The sequence below is a fragment of the Nycticebus coucang genome, chromosome 1, assembly GCF_027406575.1.
Source record: "Nycticebus coucang isolate mNycCou1 chromosome 1, mNycCou1.pri, whole genome shotgun sequence".
Lineage (NCBI taxonomy): Eukaryota > Metazoa > Chordata > Mammalia > Primates > Lorisidae > Nycticebus > Nycticebus coucang.
The window spans coordinates 37196446-37214830 of NC_069780.1; the positions used below are offsets into that span (position 1 = coordinate 37196446).

The 18385-nt window shown below is 38.9% G+C and overlaps 1 protein-coding gene across 2 annotated transcripts in view; it reads right to left on the bottom strand.

The window, feature by feature from the left end:
- The window catches only part of CFI (complement factor I), a 55404-nt gene extending 51209 nt beyond the window's left edge, over window positions 1-4195 (bottom strand). For both annotated transcript variants that reach the window (XM_053565667.1, XM_053565594.1), the window contains exon 1: window positions 4044-4195. In XM_053565667.1, coding sequence (XP_053421642.1) covers window positions 4044-4100 — 57 coding nt within the window. In that variant the 5' untranslated portion in view covers window positions 4101-4195. The remainder of the gene's footprint in view (window positions 1-4043) is intronic.
- Between the last annotated feature and the right edge of the window lie 14190 nt (window positions 4196-18385).

Below are 18385 nucleotides of genomic sequence, written 5' to 3' on the forward strand. Positions count from 1 at the left end.
CACCTAATGGGAACATGCCCTCTATCCAGGTGAGGGGGATGCTCATAATGTTGACTCAAACTATACAAAAGCAATTCATGTCACCAGAGCATTTGTACCCCCACAATATTCTGAAATATTTTTTAAAAGTTAAAACGTGATATGCAAACAAGTTACCATAACTGTATTTCATATGTTCAATAAGTTAAATAGAGACATGGAAGATATGAAAAAGATTCAAATTGAACTTCTAGGGATAAAAACCACCCTACTTGAGATTTTTAAAAATTTGATAGAACTAGTGACAGATCAGACATTGCAAAAGAAAAAATTTGGAAAATGTAAAGACACATTAATAGAAAGAAACTATCTAGAATGAAACACAGAAATAACAAAGAATTAAAAAAAAGAATAGAGTATAAGTGAGCTGTGGGACCCCTCTAAGCAGCCTAGTATATGAAATTAGAGTCTCTAAAAAAGAGAGGAGAAAACAAAAAACATTTGAAAATTTCCCCAATGTAATGAAAACTATAAAAACACAGATCCTACAAACTGAATGAACCCAAGCACAAGAAACATGAAGGAAATGCCACTAAGCTACATCATACTCAATGGTGCAATGGCTCAGGCCTGTAATCCTAACACTCTGGGAAGCCAAGGTGAAAGGAGCCCTTGAGCTCAGGAGTTTGAGACCAGCCTGAGCAAGAGTGAGACCTTGTCTCTACTAAAAGCAGAGGGCATTGTGGCAGGTGCCTGTAGGCCCAGCTATTTGGGAGGCTGAGGCAGGTGAAGCCAGGAAGTTTGAAGTTGCTGTGAGCTAGACTTAGGCCATGGCACTCTACCCTGGACAACAGAGTGAGACTCTGTCACACACACACACACACACACACACGCACGCACACACACACACACACAGAAGAGGAGGAGAAGGAGAAGAGACTAATGATGAAGAGAAAATAATAAAAAAAAAAAACCCAAAACACAAAGTGTACAGAGGAACAAAGATAAGGATGACATATTTTTTCTCTATAATGCAAGTAACAGTGCCCCAACATTTAAAAAGTACTGAAAAAAAATTTTTTTGAGACAGGAGTCTCACTTTGTTGCCCCCAGTAGAGTGATGTGGAGTCAAAGCGCAGAGCAACTTCGGACTCCTGGGCTCAAGTGATTCTCTTGCCTCAGCCTCCCGAATAGCTGGGGCTACAGGCGCCGGCCACAATGCCCTGGCTATTTTTAGAGGTGGGGGGGTCTCACTCTAGCTCAGGCTGGTCTCAAACTTGTGAGCTCAGGCAATCCATCTGCCTCAGCCTCCCAGGGTGCTAGGATTACAGGTGTGAGCCATTGCACCACCCAGCAAGTACTGAAATTTTTTAGAAAACTCTGTTGGCCTATAATTCCATATCTAGCAAAAATATCATTAAAAAATTAAGGCAAGATAACTATTTCAGACATACAAAAACTTAAAGGAATTAATCAGCAGTAGACCTACATTACAAGAAGTTTAAGTCCTTTAAGCAAAAAGAAAATTACCCCAGATGAAAATTTGGATCTACACAAACAAATGAAGAATATTGGAAATTTTTGGTATGGGGGCATGGTAACTTTTATCTTTGCTTTGCACCTTTTCTTGTGGTATCTTCATCTGAGTTTGGTATGAGACTAATAAAGGCCTTAGAAAATGCTTTAGAAATGCTCCCCCCCTTTCTATTTTTTTGGAAGAGTTTTAGAAGGGGTAGTATTGATTCTTCATATGTTTGGTAGAATTTACCAGTGAAGCCATTTGGTTCTAGAGATTTCTTTCTTGGGAGGTCTTTTGTTACTGATTCTATCTCTTTACTTGTTATATAAGTTTGTTAAGATTTTCTATTTCTTCTTGAATGAGTTTTGGTAATTTATCTTTTTCTAGGAATTTGTCCCATTTCATCTAAACTTATTTGCTGGTGTATAATTGTTTATAGTACACATATTTGCTTATCACTCTTTTTATTTCTGTAGATGAGTAGTAATGCCTCCAATTTCATTTCTGGTTTTAGTTATTTGTGTGTTTTCTCTTTTTTGTCAGTTTAGCTAAGGTTTGACAATTTTGTTAACGTGTGATATCTTTATACAATATGTAACTATTAACATGATTTATAATAATCTTTATGTAGTCGTCTTTTAAATCATGTAATAGATAAAAAGAAGAGTTACAAACACATATAATATTGGCTTTACTGGAGTTCATTGTTTCTTTATATGGCCTTGAGTTACTGTCTAGCATTTTTTCATTTTAGCATGAAGGATTCCCTGGCTCGTGGTACATTTCCTGGAGAGCAAGTCTGCTAGCATCTAACTCCCTCAGCTTCCATGTATCTATGAATTTCTTCATTTCTCCTATAGTTTTGAATGAAGTAATTTTTCTAGATATAGAATTCTTAGCTGACAGTTATTTTATTTTCAGTAATTAAAAAAATATCATTTCACTTTCTTCTGGCCCCCATGGTTTATGATGAGAAAATTGCTGCTAATCTTATTAGGGATCCCATGACCACAATGAGTTACTTTTCTCTTGCTGTTTTTAAGACTCTCTTTTTGTCTTAGTTTTAACAATTGGATTATAATATGTCTTTTGTGTACCTTTTTGTGTTTATCTTTCTTGAGATTGACTGAGCCCTTGACTATCATGAATTTTATCAAACTTGGGAAGATTTTGGCCATTATTTCTTCAAGTATTGTCTGTCCTTTTCTCTGTCCCTTCTTTCTGAGATTGCCATTATGTATATGTTACTATGCTAGATAGTCTCCCACGGGTCTCATGTGCTTTCATTTATTTGTTTGTTTATACATTTATTTATTTAGTTCACTCTTCTTTCTTTTTGCTTCTTAGACTGGATAACTGATTGATCTTCTTATGTATTGACTCTTTCTTAGGCCTATTTACCTCATCTATTGAAACTTCTTTGTGAATTTTTAATTTCAGTTATTATTGTTTCCAACCCCAGAATTTTTGTCTGATTATTTCTTATAATTTCTGTTTCTTTACTGGTATTCTATATTTGTTGATACACTATTCTTTCAATTTCCTTAAGTTCTGAGCATATTTAAGACAGCTGATCAGTAATATGGCAGTAATATGGCAGAAAAGGATTTCCTAGCCCTTGTCCCATCCCCCCCCCACACACACAAAAAAACCCACCAATTTAACAACCATCTGCATAGAAAAATACCTTGATGAGAGTTCCAGGATCCAGGTGAGAGGGTACAGTACCAAGGGGAACATAGATATAAGGAAGATAATTTAAAGGGTAAGAAAACAATTTCTCTTTGTATGTTTCACTCTTGCCCCAATACAGCATAGCACAATGTTAAGAGAGATTACTTTGGCTCATACATTCTCCTATGGGGGAATGAGGGAGCAAGCCTGTCCCTGAACCCTGGCATCAGACCTTGGCACCAGGCCTATATTCCAGAATTATAGGTCCAGCTCAAATCCTACTTGGTTCATAATCTCTTCCTGCCCTTTCTGCACAAAGTGATTTGTACATTATTCATGTACATAAAGTCCTTTGCTACAAGAAATTTGTATCATTTTTGACCATTAAATGTATACTGTCTTATAACATTCCCCTCTTTTGCATTTTCAAGTGTTGTTTTAAATCTTGTTTATTATTTCTCCATTGGCATATTTACATCTCCTTTCTACAACTATACATTATACTAAGAGGCTATTGAAGGAAGAGATCAGTCTTACTACTTTCCTAGCACTATATCTTACAGGCAGAAAAAGCTTGGTAAATGGTTATTAAATTACTGTAATTACAGTAAATCATAGTCTTGTTTTAGTAAAATTCTTTTTCTATGTCTATACCTTGTTCAATCTTTATGTACATATATCATATAAAAACTATATTCTTAAAACTTTTATCAAGATATTAACACATTTGTTACTGACTATGTACTAGCATTGGTGGTGACTGAACTATGTAATATTTAAATCAACATTATATCTTTAACTTTATTTTCTCTATTTCTATAATCCTTAAAAACGTACTTAAAATAATTTGCATAAAGATTCAATTACTTACCTGGCAAAAACTTAAGTAGAAACACAGAAGTAACAGAAAAATATGAATAAGCTTCATGTTGGAGGTGTTTAGGGTCTGTGTCTCTGCTGAGAACTTTCTTCCCACCCAAGATAGTGTTTTGAAATTTAATTTTTAACCTCTGAAAAAATATTTCAAAAGAGTAAACCTCCTAAAGAGCTTTGTACTTTTGAACTCTTAAACAATTTGACTACGGTCCAAAGAGTTTTACCGTAACTGAAACCAAAATACGGCCTTCCCAGTAAATAGCTAAGCAAGGTAACCAACAGGAACCGTGTTTCTTCCAGAAGAGTTTGATTTCTCCACCTTATTAATGAACAATGCCTCAATTTTGTTTTCCAGGGAATACATAAATTTCTTTTTTTCTTTGTAAGATAAACTATATTTTTTTCCTCTTAGGGTTGAAGACTAGAAGGCAGTTAGAATAAAAGTATATCAAGGTGGAGGCTTTGCTAAATACATTAAAAACTACAAAAAACATCCCTGCTCCTTTACCACGCATTGGTTGTGCAGGTATGTTTTCTGAGCACAGAAAACTTGGTGAAACAAGCATTCTTGTCCTAGTACCAAGTTCATTTGTATTTAGGAATGAAGTTTGTGACAGCAGAAATGCTTATACAGTTTGGGTTCTTCTTAAGCAGACTTGAGATAGAGTTTGGGGTACAAGGTTCAACAACTGTGAAAGGAAGGCAGGGGAAGCAGGAGAGAGCAGATGGAGAAGTGAAACTGAATGCAGCTTCGACAAAGCCTTAGGGTGCTCATGGGCAGTTCTGGAGTAAGCGTGATCTGTCATGCTGACCAGGCAGACATTATATGCTGCCTTGCTCAGTTTCTCAATATGGGTTGCCCTGAAGCCCATGCGCTTAGGTGAGGCAGACCCTGAAAGATCTGACAATTACTTGCTATCAGGAGGCAGTGTCTTCTGACCATACTCTTCACTCCCAGGTAGCTAGACCTTCCTTGATGGAAGATCTAGGAAACCCATTTCTGTGCCTTTCTGAGTTCATTACTTGTACCTTTTAGATGTACTTTCTGAAGTACATCTGCTTTTAGATGTATACTCTGTGTAGATGTACATTTCCTTTCACGTGTATACTTCAAAGCTGGCTTCAACATTTGACTGGGCCTCTCTTCTTTTTAAAAAAATTTTTTTTTTAGAGACAGAATCTCACTTTGTCACCCTCGGTAGAGTGCTATGGTGTCACAGCTCACAGCAACCTCCAGCTCTTGGGCTCAGCTGATTCTCTTGCCTCAGCCTCCTGAGTAGCTGGGACTACAGGTGCCTGCCACAAGCCCGGCTATTTTTTGTTGCAGTTTGGCTGGGGCCGGGTTCGAACCTGCCACCCTCAGTATATGGGGCCAGCACCCTACTCCCTGAGCCACAGGCACAGCCAGGCCTCTCTTCTTGATATAAAACTTAGAAGAGGGAGTTAGTAGCAAAGACTATAGCCAATGCCATTTTAGTTGTAGTTGATACCCACTGCCCCCTGCCCTGTGCATTCTGGATTACCTTCACCTGAATTTTCACCTCTTCTGGCTTAGGTGGCCTACCTGTTGGCACAACCCACCATCTCTTCCAGCAGTGGTCTGCGCCTCTGGCTACCATTCCCTTCTTAGGCCAAGTTGCTGCCTCTATCCTATTACTGTTCCAAGAGGTACCCCAGTAGGAGGTGTGGGTTCCACACACTCTGCTCTCTGCCTGCATCGTAATAATTGCAGCCGTACTTCCTCTGAATGATCAGGGTTAATTACCCTCATTGAGATTGAACTCTTTTCCTACTGATCCCAGATACAGGAGCCTAATGTTCACCAGGCAGCAGCCTAAGCTTATGATTTAATGGGATTCTTGCTGTGCACCTGGTGAGAGTGTGGTCTTGTTGGGACCAAAACCACTAACCCTGCTGAGTCTATAGTTGTGGGGACAGAAAGCACAAAGCCTTCATTCAGCTGGTCAATGGAAGTGACGGTAGGTCTGGTCATTCTTGCCTCCATCCCTTGATTCCCAGATCCATGTATTCTTCCCATTAGGAATAAAATGCTATAGGAAGGGCTTTGATTGCTGGAGGACAGTGCCCCATTCTCACAGAGTCTTGACTTTAACTAGCACTTCAGCTCTGCATGTAGCACCCTGTCCCAATGCTCTATCACACCACCAGCTTCTGGATATGTTATATGACTAGTGAATTTCATGGGCAGAGGCCCACTCCTACATCACCTTTGCTATAAAGTGGGTGGCCTTGTCTGGTCAGATGTTATACACACGTTGGATTCCCTGCTGGAGGAATAAGCACTCTGTGATCCTCTGGATTATGGTGCTAACTGAGGCCCTGCAGCCAGGAAAGGCATTCCATACCTTGAATATATGTCTATTTCTGTGAAAATGGACCACAGGAGGCCTAGGTGGGTGGACTGCTGGAGCTCAGGAGTTTGAGACTGGCTTGAGCAAGAGTGACACCTCGTCTCTAAAAACAGCCAGGTGTTGTGGTGGGCACCTGAAGTTCCAGATACTCAGGAAGCTGAGACAAGAGAATCACTTGAGCCCAAGAGTTTGAGGTTGCTGTGAGCTGTGATGTCATAACACTCAGAAGTGAGACTCTGTCTCTATTAAAAATAGAAAAATATAAGCCAGGAGTTGTGGCAGACACCTGTAGTCCCAGCTACTGGGGAGGCTGAGGCAAGAGGATCATTTAAGCCCAAGAGTTTGAAGTTGCTCTGAGCTGTGGCACTCAACCCCAGGGCGACTGAGTGAGACTCTGTCTCAAAAAAAAAAAAAAAAAACAAGGACTGAAGGGACCAAATGTTGTCTGCTACCAAGTTAATTGTTCTCCTTGATGAATTGTGCCATCTTGTGGGCACAGCTTTGGTCTTGGTTGCGGTGAGGTTGAGTATTTGTTAATAGCAGTACCAAGATGGGGTTCCATGCTATTTGCTCATGGGTATTCTCATGCTCTGCAGGTCACTTCATGGTGGTGTCCATCTCACCTGCACTGGGGTGGCTGATGACTGAGACTCAGTCATTTTAGTTCAGTCATTTTATTGGGCCAAACTGGCTGAGTCATTTTGTTGGTTATTTAGTGCCTTCTCTGATGGATGCTCTCTGGTGGGTATTAACATGATACAGAGACGTTTATACTTATGCCCACTCCCATGTGCGCATACACATGTTTGTACCCCAGACCTTCTTTGCTCTTGATCTTCAAATATTTTTCATGTCCGGAAAAAAAGATGGTCGTCAGTCACCATTGCTTGTGATTTCTTATATAGTCTAACCTTTGGCCACTTCTTTCCACATAGTGAATAACAAGGCGTACCACCTTAAGCTTTGCCCCCTGGAAAGATGTTCCCTCATGGGTGTCTTTAAAAACCCCTCCAGAATATGACTCTAATTCAGCTTCTGTCCATTTTCGACTTGTACCTAGGTAACAAGCCAACTCATCTGTAAATCAAAGGCAAACTTTTCCTTCTTCTTTCAGCTCGTCATATCAGATTCCCCATTGAATTCATACCAATCCATAGGTATGAACTGACAAAGGGGTGTGGGTACAACTAATTAGGTGCTGGTGGTGGCAAAGAGGGTGTCTGGGCTACCTGCTCACTCTGCTTGCTTTTGACCTTTGCTCCTGTTTGTTTTTGGTTCTAGGTGTAATTCTCTACCTTACAATACATTTTTGCTAAGCCTACTTGACCTTATGCTTCATGGGTCTGTTAGGACATAGTTCGCAATGGGCGGTTCTGGCCACAGGGTCATGTGGCATCCCATTCTCTTTATTCCACACTTACCAGGAATCGATAGTGCATAAGACATTTCTCAAAAGTGTATAATTCTCTGCTGCAGCTGGCATGGCCTTGCTCCAGAACTCCAAGGTCCTTTATTGTGATGCTCCTACTGGGTCTTCCTTAGACACTATACGTTGTCACATTACTGACACTTCTATCACTATACAGTCTGCTGGATACTATGGAAGGCTTTTCTGCTTTGCAGCTGGAGCAGTATTCCTCAGTGCAGAACATTCCTTCAGAGTTCAAAAAGCCTCACTGGGTTCTGTACTTCCTTCTTTGTTAAAGACACAGTAATTTGTCTTTTACTTTAGAAAGGATGTTGTGGCAGATTCCAAAGCACCAGTTTCCTAATAATCTTACTGATGTGCCAGGCTTTGTTCCTCACCATCTGGAGAACATGTGTCTCCTCAAAGTATTCAGCATGTGAACCACTTTTTTTTTTCTAGCCACTTTTTGCTTATCTGCTCTGATGAAGGTAATACCATCAATGCAAAACCATGTTACGTTTTTATAGGAAGTTCAGATAATCCAGAGTTCTGTGGATTCTATTATGATAGAAGGCAGAAGATAAGGCCTGGGGAGAATTGCAAGCATACAGTGCTGCTCATCCCATGTGAATGTGAACTGTTTCTGATTTTCTTTTCTGATTAAAATGTCTAGGATGTTTTCAGTTTTTCTGAACAAATCCTTATTGATACACTTTATGGTATCGTTAAAACTGGAATCAAGTTTCTCACATGCAAAAGAAATTCCACAGGAACAAAAATTAAACCTTGGGTAAAGGGTACAATTTCTAAGCTTAGAAAGAACAGGAAAAAAAATAGACATTTATATATTTAAATTCCATTAAAATTTTAGAACAAAAGTCACTGAAAAATGCACTAAGCATACAACTCAGTATATTATTTTTTTAAAGACCAGTAAAACAAATAAAAAGTGATAGTCTCTTTTCTTGGATTGGGAATAAAAGTGACAAAAAAAATAATAAAGACACATGCAATAGTACGTAAACCAGAAAGTAAAAGGCCTTAGACTTGATAAATGAAACAAAGAATTATTTTGAGAAGTGAAAAAGAGTGAAACAATTTTAGGAGAATGCCATTAGAGTAAATATTTTTAGGGGGCTGCCCAACATCCATTAATCTTCATAACAGGTTCCTAGTTTTCTTTGGGGGAATTATCTTTCTTCTATTTTGGGTTATTCTGGTGGAAGAGTTATTCCAGGCACATGATTTCCAAAATGGAGGTTGAAAATTTCATATTTAGTCTCTTTCCATTCCCTTGTATTGTTCAGGGACTGATCTGAAGTCAATCTCTGTTTCTCCTTCTCTCTCTTTCTCCTCCCTCTCCCTGGTTTTTCAGTCTTGAGTAGAACAGAAGAAACAGCTGGGAATTATTTATCCCAGCAGCAGCATCCTAGTCTGATTATTGTAGTCACGAGATTCCTGTGACTTTCCCGACCATCATGAGTATCTTTACTTCTTAAGCCTAGTTTCTTAGTCCCTGCGAATAATGTGAACACCCTGCCATTTTCCAAATGAATTTTCTTTTACCAAAATTAGCCAGAGTGGCTTTGGTGGCTTGTCATCTATAACCTTCAGTGGTAAAAGCACATGCAGTTTATCAAATGCATCTAAAGATCTAGATGAACATTTCAAAGAAAATAAAATTAATCAGAATTACTCAGGAAGAGTAGAAAATGGAAACAAATTAATAGCACAGAAGAAATAGAAAGAGCAAAAGAGGGCAGTGCCTGTGGCTCAAAGGAGTAGGGCACCTCCATGCCGGAGGTGGCGGGTTCAAACCCAGCCCCAGCCAAAAACTGCAAAAAAGGAAAGAAAGAAAGAAAGGGCAAAGGGCAAAAGATTTTAACCACTCAAAGACACAAACTATGTGTTAACAAAATGTTAAAGATCATTTCTCTGTTATTTAAACTTTTCCAGAACATAGGAAAAGATGGAAAGCAGCCCAGCTTACTAGCAATACTCTAATATTCTTTTTTTTGTTTTAATTGTTGGGGATTCCTTGAGGGTACAATAAACCAGGTTACACTGATTGCATTTGTTAGGCAAAGTCCCTCTTGCAATCCTGTCTTGCCCCCAAAAGGTGTGGCACACACCAAGGCCCCACCCCCTCCCTCCTTCCCTCTCTCTGCTCTTCCTTTCCCCACCACTTCCTCCTTCTTTCTCACTCTGCTCTCCCCCTCCCCCACCCCCACCGTGACCTTAATTGTCATTAATTGTCCTCATATCAAAATTGAGTACATAGGATTCATGCTTCTCCATTCTTGTGATGCTTTACTAAGAATAATGTCTTCCACGTCCATCCAGGTTAATATGAAGGATGTAAAGTCTCCATTTTTTTTAATAGCTGAATAGTATTCCATGGTATACATATACCACAGCTTGTTAATCCATTCCTGGGTTGGTGGGCATTTAGGCTGTTTCCACATTTTGGTGATTGTAAATTGAGCTGCAATAAACACTCTAGTACAAGTGTCTTTATGATAAAAGGATTTTTTTCCTTCTGGGTAGATGCCCAGTAATGGGATTGCAGGATCAAATGGGAGGTCTAGCTTGAGTCTACATACTTCCTTTCAGAAAGGTTGTACTAATTTGCAGTCCCACCAGCAGTGTAAAAGTGTTCCCTTCTCTCCACATCCATGCCAGCATCTGCAGTTTTGAGATTTTGTGATGTGGGCCATTCTCACTGGGGTTAGATGGTATCTCAGGGTGGTTTTGATGTGCATTTCTCTAATAGATAGGGATGATGAACATTTTTTCATATATTTATTAGCCATTCGTCTGTCTTCTTTAGAGAAGGTTCTATTCATGTCTCTTGCCCATTGATATATGGGATTGTTGGCTTTTTTCATGTGGATTAATTTGAATTCTCTATAGATCCTAGTTATCAAGCTCTTGTCCGATTCAAAATATGCAAATATCCTTTCCCATTGTGTAGGTTGTCTATTTGCTTTGGTTGTTGTCTCCTTAGCTGTACAGAAGCTTTTCAGTTTAATGAAGTCCCATTTGTTTATTTTTGTTGTTATTGCAATTGCTGTGGCAGTCTTCTTCATGAAGTCTTTCCCCAGGCCAATATCTTCCAGTGTTTTTCCTATGCTTTCTTGGAGGATTTTTATTGTTTCATGCCTTAGATTTAAGTCCTTTATCCATCTTGAATCAATTTTTGTGAGTGGGGAAAGGTGTGGGTTTCCAGTTTCAGTGGGCAAAGGTGTGGGTTTCCAGTTTCAGTCTTTTACATGTGGATATCCAGTTCTCCCAACACCATTTATTGAATAGGGAGTCTTTCCCCCAGGTATGTTCTTTTTGGTTTATCAAAGATTAGGTGGTTGTAAGATGTTAGTTTCATTTCCTGGTTTTCTTTTCGATTCCAAGTGTCTATGTCTCTATTTTTGTGCCAGTACCATGCTATCTTGACCACTATGGCTTTGAAGTACAGCCCAAAATCTGGTATGGTGATGCCCCTGGCTTTATTTTTATTACTAAGAACTGCCTTAGCTATACAGGGTTTTTTCTGGTTCCATGGATTCTGGAAAAAAAACATTTTCTGGATTCACAAAATGCAGAATCATTTTCTCCAAATCTTGAAAGTACGATGTTGGTATTTTGATAGGAATGGCATTGAATAGGTAGATTGCTTTGGGAAGTATAGACATTTTAACAATGTTGATTCTTCCCATCCATGAGCATGGTATGTTCTTCCATTTGTTAAAGTCCTCTGCTATTTCATTTCTGAGGATTTCATAATTTTCTTTATAGAGCCCCTTCACCTCCTTTGTTAGGTATATTTCTAGGTATTTCATTTTCTTTGAAACTATGATGAAGGGAGTTGTGTCCTTAATTAGCTTCTCATCTTGACTATTATTAGTGTATACAAAGGCTACTGACTTGTGGACATTGATTTATATCCTGAGACATTACTGTATTTTTTGATGACTTCCAGGAGTCTTGAGTCTTCGGGGTTCTCTAAGTATAAGATCATGTCGTCAGCAAAGAGGGAGAGTTTGACCTCCTCTGCTCCCATTTGGATTCCCTTTATTTCCTTGTCTTGTCTAATTGTATTGGCTAGAACTTCCAGCACTATGTTGAATAGTAAAGGTGACAGAGGACAGCCTTGTCTGGTTCCAGTTCTAAGAGGAAAAACTTTCAGTTTTACTCAGTTCAGTAAAATATTGGCTGTGGGTTTGTCATAGATAGCTTCAATCAGTTTAAGAAATGTGCCACCCATGCCTATATCTTCAGTGTTCTAGTTAGAAAAAGATGCTGGATTACTCTAATATTCTTATCCAAAACTGAGTAAGATGAGTTTCAGAAAGAAATTCATAAACTAATCTCACTTATTAATATGCATGCAATGGGCTTGGTGCCTGTAGCACAGTAGTTACGGCTCCAGCCACATACGCCAAAGGTGGTGGGTTCGAACCTGGCCCAAGACAGCTAAACAACTGCAACAACAAGAACAACAAAAACACACATGCAATGGTTCTAAATAAAGATTAGGAAACTAAATAAAAGACTAACAAATCATAACCAAGTGGAAATCATTCTAGAAATACAGGGATGTTAAATGTTAGGATATCTTTTGCCAGGTGTGGTGGCTCATACCTGTAATCTCAGAACTTGGGAGGCCAAGGCAGGTGGATTGCCTAAGCTCACAGGCTGGCGAACAGCTTGAGCCAGAGAAAGACGTCCTACAATAGCTGGGTATTATGGCAGGTGTCTGTAGTCCTAGTTACTTGTGAGGTTGAGGCAAAAGAATGGCTTAAGCCCAGGAGTTTGAGGTTGCTATGAGCTATGATGCCACGGCATTCTACCCAGGGTGACAACGTGAGAATCTGTGTCAAAATAAATAAATAAATAAACAAAAAGCATTAAGATAGCTATTAATGTAATTCAATATCAAATTTTTATTCAATTATAATAATAGATTAAATAAGATCTATATGTACATCATTAGATAAGAAAAATGTGGTTGATATATTTAACACTTATGCTTAATTTTTAAAGAAGGAGTAATCCATAAAAAGAACAAATATCATTAACCTGATAAAGGATAGAATGTAATAGTAAACACCATACACTACATATATGGAAAAAAGCAAATCTATTAGGGTCTGCAACAAAACCAAGAATGCTATATGTCAATATTGTTCTAGAGACTTCAAGCAATGCTATACACAAGAAAAAATTATAAATGTTAGAGTAATACAGAATAAATTGCCATTATTTGCAGATGAAATGATTATCTACTTAGGGAGATTAACTGAAAAATTATTAAAACTGAAGTCAAAGTTTATTAAGGTGGCTAGATATAATATCAACATAAGAAAATGACTTTGTCAGCAATTGAAAAAAAGACAAGGTAGCAGATGGCTTGCAGTGACTGATGTTCCAAGCAGTTTATGTCTCTTCTCCAAAAACCTAAGGGAAAATAAAAATAAAAATAAAAATAATTCTGTTGAACCATTGAAAAATGAAGGAGGATTTCATCAATAGGATATAAAACAAAGAATTACTGGAGTATAGTAGAGAAGAAGGGATTAACTTTAAAACCTAAAAGAGTTTTAAGAAATGTCAAATTCCAATCAGTGTAACTGGCTTATTGTACCCTCAATGAATCCCCAACAATAAAAAAAAAAAAAAAAAAAAAAGAAATGTCAAATTCATGTAGATGACAGTGAGGTAGCCAGAATAAGGGAGTTAACAATTAGAAACAGTAGAATCTAAGAGAAGTGATGGACTAAGTAATTAATTAAATCCTTAAGTTGCCTACAATAGAGCGACTTTCTAAGCATTTGCTCCAGGATAAAGCTTACCCCGAGGCTCTCTGTGGTACATGTTCTAACCCAGAACTCCTTGAGTGGACATGGGGGCAGATGTCACACATTCTAGGTGACAAACAGCCTCTAAGGCTGAGGTTGAGGGGGTTTCTACACTTAAGAGGAAGCTATAGGAAACCCATAGGCAAAACCCTGAGACCTCACATCCCACCTTTTTTCTGGGCAATCATCACAGGTGGAACTCTATAATCAGAAACTACAATACCAGAATGTACAGCACAACAAAAAGACCAATCCCGTTTATGAATATAGGTGCAGAAGTTCTAAACAAAATATTAGAATGCTGATATAAACAAAATCTGAAGTAGTCTTTAGTATTCTTAATGATAACATCACTATGTATTTGACTATGTATATATACATGCTAAGGTAAATATATAATTATGCTAATGTCAGAAGAATTTCAGGTAAGAGAGACACAAGTTTAAATTCAAAGAAACAGAAACTTGTAGTCTTTTAGTTAGAAATATTACAATGAACCATGAGTTTTTTTTTCTTTCTAAAAATGTGTACCTCCTAGCTCTGTCCACCAACAGGTCCCAGTGGTCATGATAATCCAGAGGCAATGAGTACCCCTTTGTGCAAGAGTGTCTTTTCTACATACCATTTTCCACAGGGAAGGGGGAAAGCAAGCTCCTTGGAGGGCTGATTCCATATTTGGGACAGATGTGTACCAGAAAGCAAGGAAGCCATCAGAGGCTAGTCAGTGGTATTAAAAGACACAGAGCCCAACATGAAAGGGCTCCTTCCACTCGCTAAAGATAAAATACTTTTTTTTTAGGAACAGTCTCACTATGTCACCCTCAGTAGAGTGCTGTAGCATCACAGCTCACAGCAACCTCAAACTCTTGGGCTTAGGCGATTTTCTTGCCTCAGCCTCTCAAGTAGCTGGGACTATAGGCACCCACCACAATGCCTGGCTATTTTTGTTGCAGTTGTCATTGTTGTTTAACTGGCCCAGGACTGGTTCGAACCTGCCAGCCTCTTTGTATGTGGCCGGTAACCACTGTGCTATGGGCGCCAAGCCAAGATAAAATACTTTGAAAATTATAAGGAATAATGATAGCAAAGAACTGATATAAAAACTAATTATCAAAAAATAAAAGAAAGTTCTTTATTTCTGCTAATAATTGCAGAAAGAATGGTAGGATTAGCATATCAACACTTTACCATAACTTATGGACCAATGGGCGTGGGTGATGATCATCCACAGCGTCTGAAACCATTAGGTGAAAACCCAGCAGGGAACTTTCCAACAGATGGATCTGGCTGATAACACTGATGCCACTGATCAGTCTTAACATTCCAAAACAGAGACAATGGGATGTTACAGGAAATATTCTTTGAATAACAACATAAAAAAAATTGGACCTGAATATAATCAAGTCTCCACACCTCACCATCAGTTAACTACATGTTTACTGGAAATACAGATGATACGTACCTCCACAACTGGGCACCAGCACGACAGAGGGAAATGCCACAAGACAAAAGACTCAGTTTCTTTAACAAGTAAACATTCTGGAAAGAAATGGGGACATGAAACTGATACAGAATAAAAGATACCTAAGTGACTATCAATTAAATGCAACGTATGGCTCTTGTTTGGATCTTTGTATGATTGAAAACATTTGAAACAATTTGGAAAAATTCTACTGAACTGGATTTTTTTTTTTTTTTGAGGAAGAGTCTCACATTGTTGCCCTCAGTAGAGTGCTGTGGTGTCACAGCTCACAGCAACCTCCAACTCTTGGGCTTAAGCGATTCTCTTGCCTCAGCCTCTCAAGTAGCTGGGACTACAGGCGCCCACCACAATGCCCGACTATTTTTTTGTTGCAGTTGTCATTGTTGTTTAGCAGGCCCAGGCCAGGTTTGAACCCGCCAGCCTGGGTGTATGTGGCTGGCACCATAACCACTGTGCTATGACATTGAGCCTACTGAACTGGATATTAACTGATATTAAAAACCATTAATTTGTTAAGAATGGATAATGGTACTGTGCTTACATTCTAAAAAGTGACAGAGCAAGACCCTGTCTCTAAAAAAGAAAAGTCCTTTGCTGGAGATTTATGGTTGAAATGCTATTATCTGGGGTTTACTATAAAATACTCTAGCAATAATAACAACAGGGAGAAAATAGGAGAAATAAGATTTATAAAAGGCTGGTGGAAAGTGAGCAATGTGTGTGTAGAATTTCATTACCCCATTCTCTCAACTTTTGTGTTTGAAATTTTTATAACCCCTTTCAAAAAAGAAAAACTCACAAGTTCACATGGATGTTTCCAATTTAATGGTACCTTGGCTAAATCTTTTAAAATATTTGCTCCAATATAAAAAATTTTAGCTCTTTTTCTAGACACCAGCTCTCTTCTCTGTCATTTGCACTACACCCTCTTGATTTAATGATTTGACTTGTGATTTTTGGCTTTGGAAAAAAATCATAGCATAGCAGAGCATAGTTGCTTTGATGCGAAAGGGACATATATTCAGTAAAAACTGTACCTTGAAATTTAAATTTCGATCTTTATGCAGGCTGGCAGTATGCGGTACAACACTCTCATGATTCGCACAGCCGCAAACCGTACGGGGTGCTGGGTGCTGGGTGCTGTGCTGCCGGATGATTTTGCCCCAGCATCGGTAATGTCAGTGTTGTGAGCACCTTCAAGGTAGACTAGACTGAGCTTCAGTTCAGGAGATTAAGTGTATTAAGTGTATTTTTGACTTATGCTATTTTCAATATGGGATGGGTTTAGGGCGTCAGTCCATCAAAAGTTGAGAAACATCTATGTATTCTTACCTTGTATTTTAATTATATTTCCTGAACTTTCAGTAACATATCTGAAAATGTTCTTTCTTAGATCCTGGCTACCATAATTAGGCTGCACTTATACCTTTTTTCTTTTTCCTCCCATCTCTTTTTCTCTTTGACCATCACTTCTCATTTTTTGACAAGCAGGATCTTAAGGAATAAGCAGAAATTCAATAAATAGGGAAAAGGAACCTCCGGCTGCAGCCCAATCAGTGGTGATGGAGCCCGGCAGCCTCAGATGCAAGCGGGGCGGTGGCGCCCACCCCTCCCCCCAGGAGACCACCCGTCACCTCTGCGTGGTTTCACCGTGGAGACCTACCGACAGACATGCGCGCGCGCGGCCAGTGTGTATTCCTCCATCATATGCTGGCCCTGGCCAAATGCCAGGATATTTTCAGCAAAGGATTTGGGTCGGGGTTGGTGAAACTGGATGTGAAAACAAAGTCATGCAGTGCTGTGGAACTCTCAACGAAATTTCCAGACATGAGAATTAATTATAGAGTTCAAAGATAGAAGACTGGCCTAGTGGTCAGGAATGAAGGTTCTCCAAGCAGGAGAAAGTACTTGACAATGAAGGTATTGGAAGCAAAACAATGATATTGGTATCATGGGACAGAGGAATGGTGGATAGCATAAGAGGGAAATAAAATTAATTACTTTAAAGCTTAACTAATGGAAAGAATTTACTTTAGACTTGTATTGCTAAAGGAAATGGGGAGTTATTTTGGGTCCTGAGGATAGATGTGGCAAGAAGAAATGTTTTAGTAAGCTCAGTAAGTCAAAGTCAACATAAGCCATACAGATGGGAGGAGGAAGTTAAGCCTGGAGGCATTTAGTCTAAGGCATAAAAGATGCTCAGAATGTAAGAGTATGTTATATTACAGTTACTGTTTTTGGACTTTTAAATTCTTGTAGATCTTATTGAATGATTTAGGATAGGAAGTGTGGCAGAACAACAGGAAACCTATAATAATTTGATGATAGTACAACTTTAGATGAACAGAAATTAATTTGATAGCTTTGGATAAAAGACACTGCAACCAAGGCTGGGGTGGTTTATTGTTGGAAGTATTTATTGATATGTTTAAACTCAGTACATCCTCCACAGATCAGTTAGTAGTTTGTAAGTGAAATTTAAAAACCTGTGCATAGTGGGAAAAGACATAGATAGGGTCAAAGGGAAGAAAGGAAAAAAAATACACAGTTCCTGGAAAACAAAAGAAACAGACCGTAGGTGATATTAGAACCTTCAGATTAAAAAAAAAAAAAAAAAAAAAGATACGAAGATGGCTTGGCACCTGTAGCACACTGGTTATGGCACCAGCCACATACACTGAGGGTGGTGGGTTTGAACCCAGTCTGGGCCAGCTAAGCAACTGCAACAAAAAAATAGCCGGGCATTGTGGCGGGCACCTGTAGTCCCAACTACTTGGGAGGCTGAGGCAAGAGAATCACTTAAGCCTAAGAGTTTCAGGTTGCTGTGAGCTGTGATGCCTTGGCACTCTACAGAGGGCAATGTAGTGAACTCTGTCTAAAAAAAAAAAAAGATTTGAAGATTAGGAAGGAAGAGCAAGCTCCATTATTTGAGTCCAAATACTTAGAAACCATGAGTATATGATGCTATCTGGGGGATAATTAGGGAACCGGAAAGATGAACAAATTTGGAGGAGAAAATTGGGGAGAGGGGAGAAAAGGAGGACTGGGAGAGTCCAAGGTTCTAGTATGTCTTTCCAACTAGCTAGAAAAGTTATTTGACTTCTCTGAATGTCAGTTCCTTACTTCTAAATAAAAGTGGTTAGGTACCTGTTGAAAGTCCCATCAAAGTTCAGTGGTTTCATCATACTGTGTGGGTGACCAAAGGGAGATAGAAACACT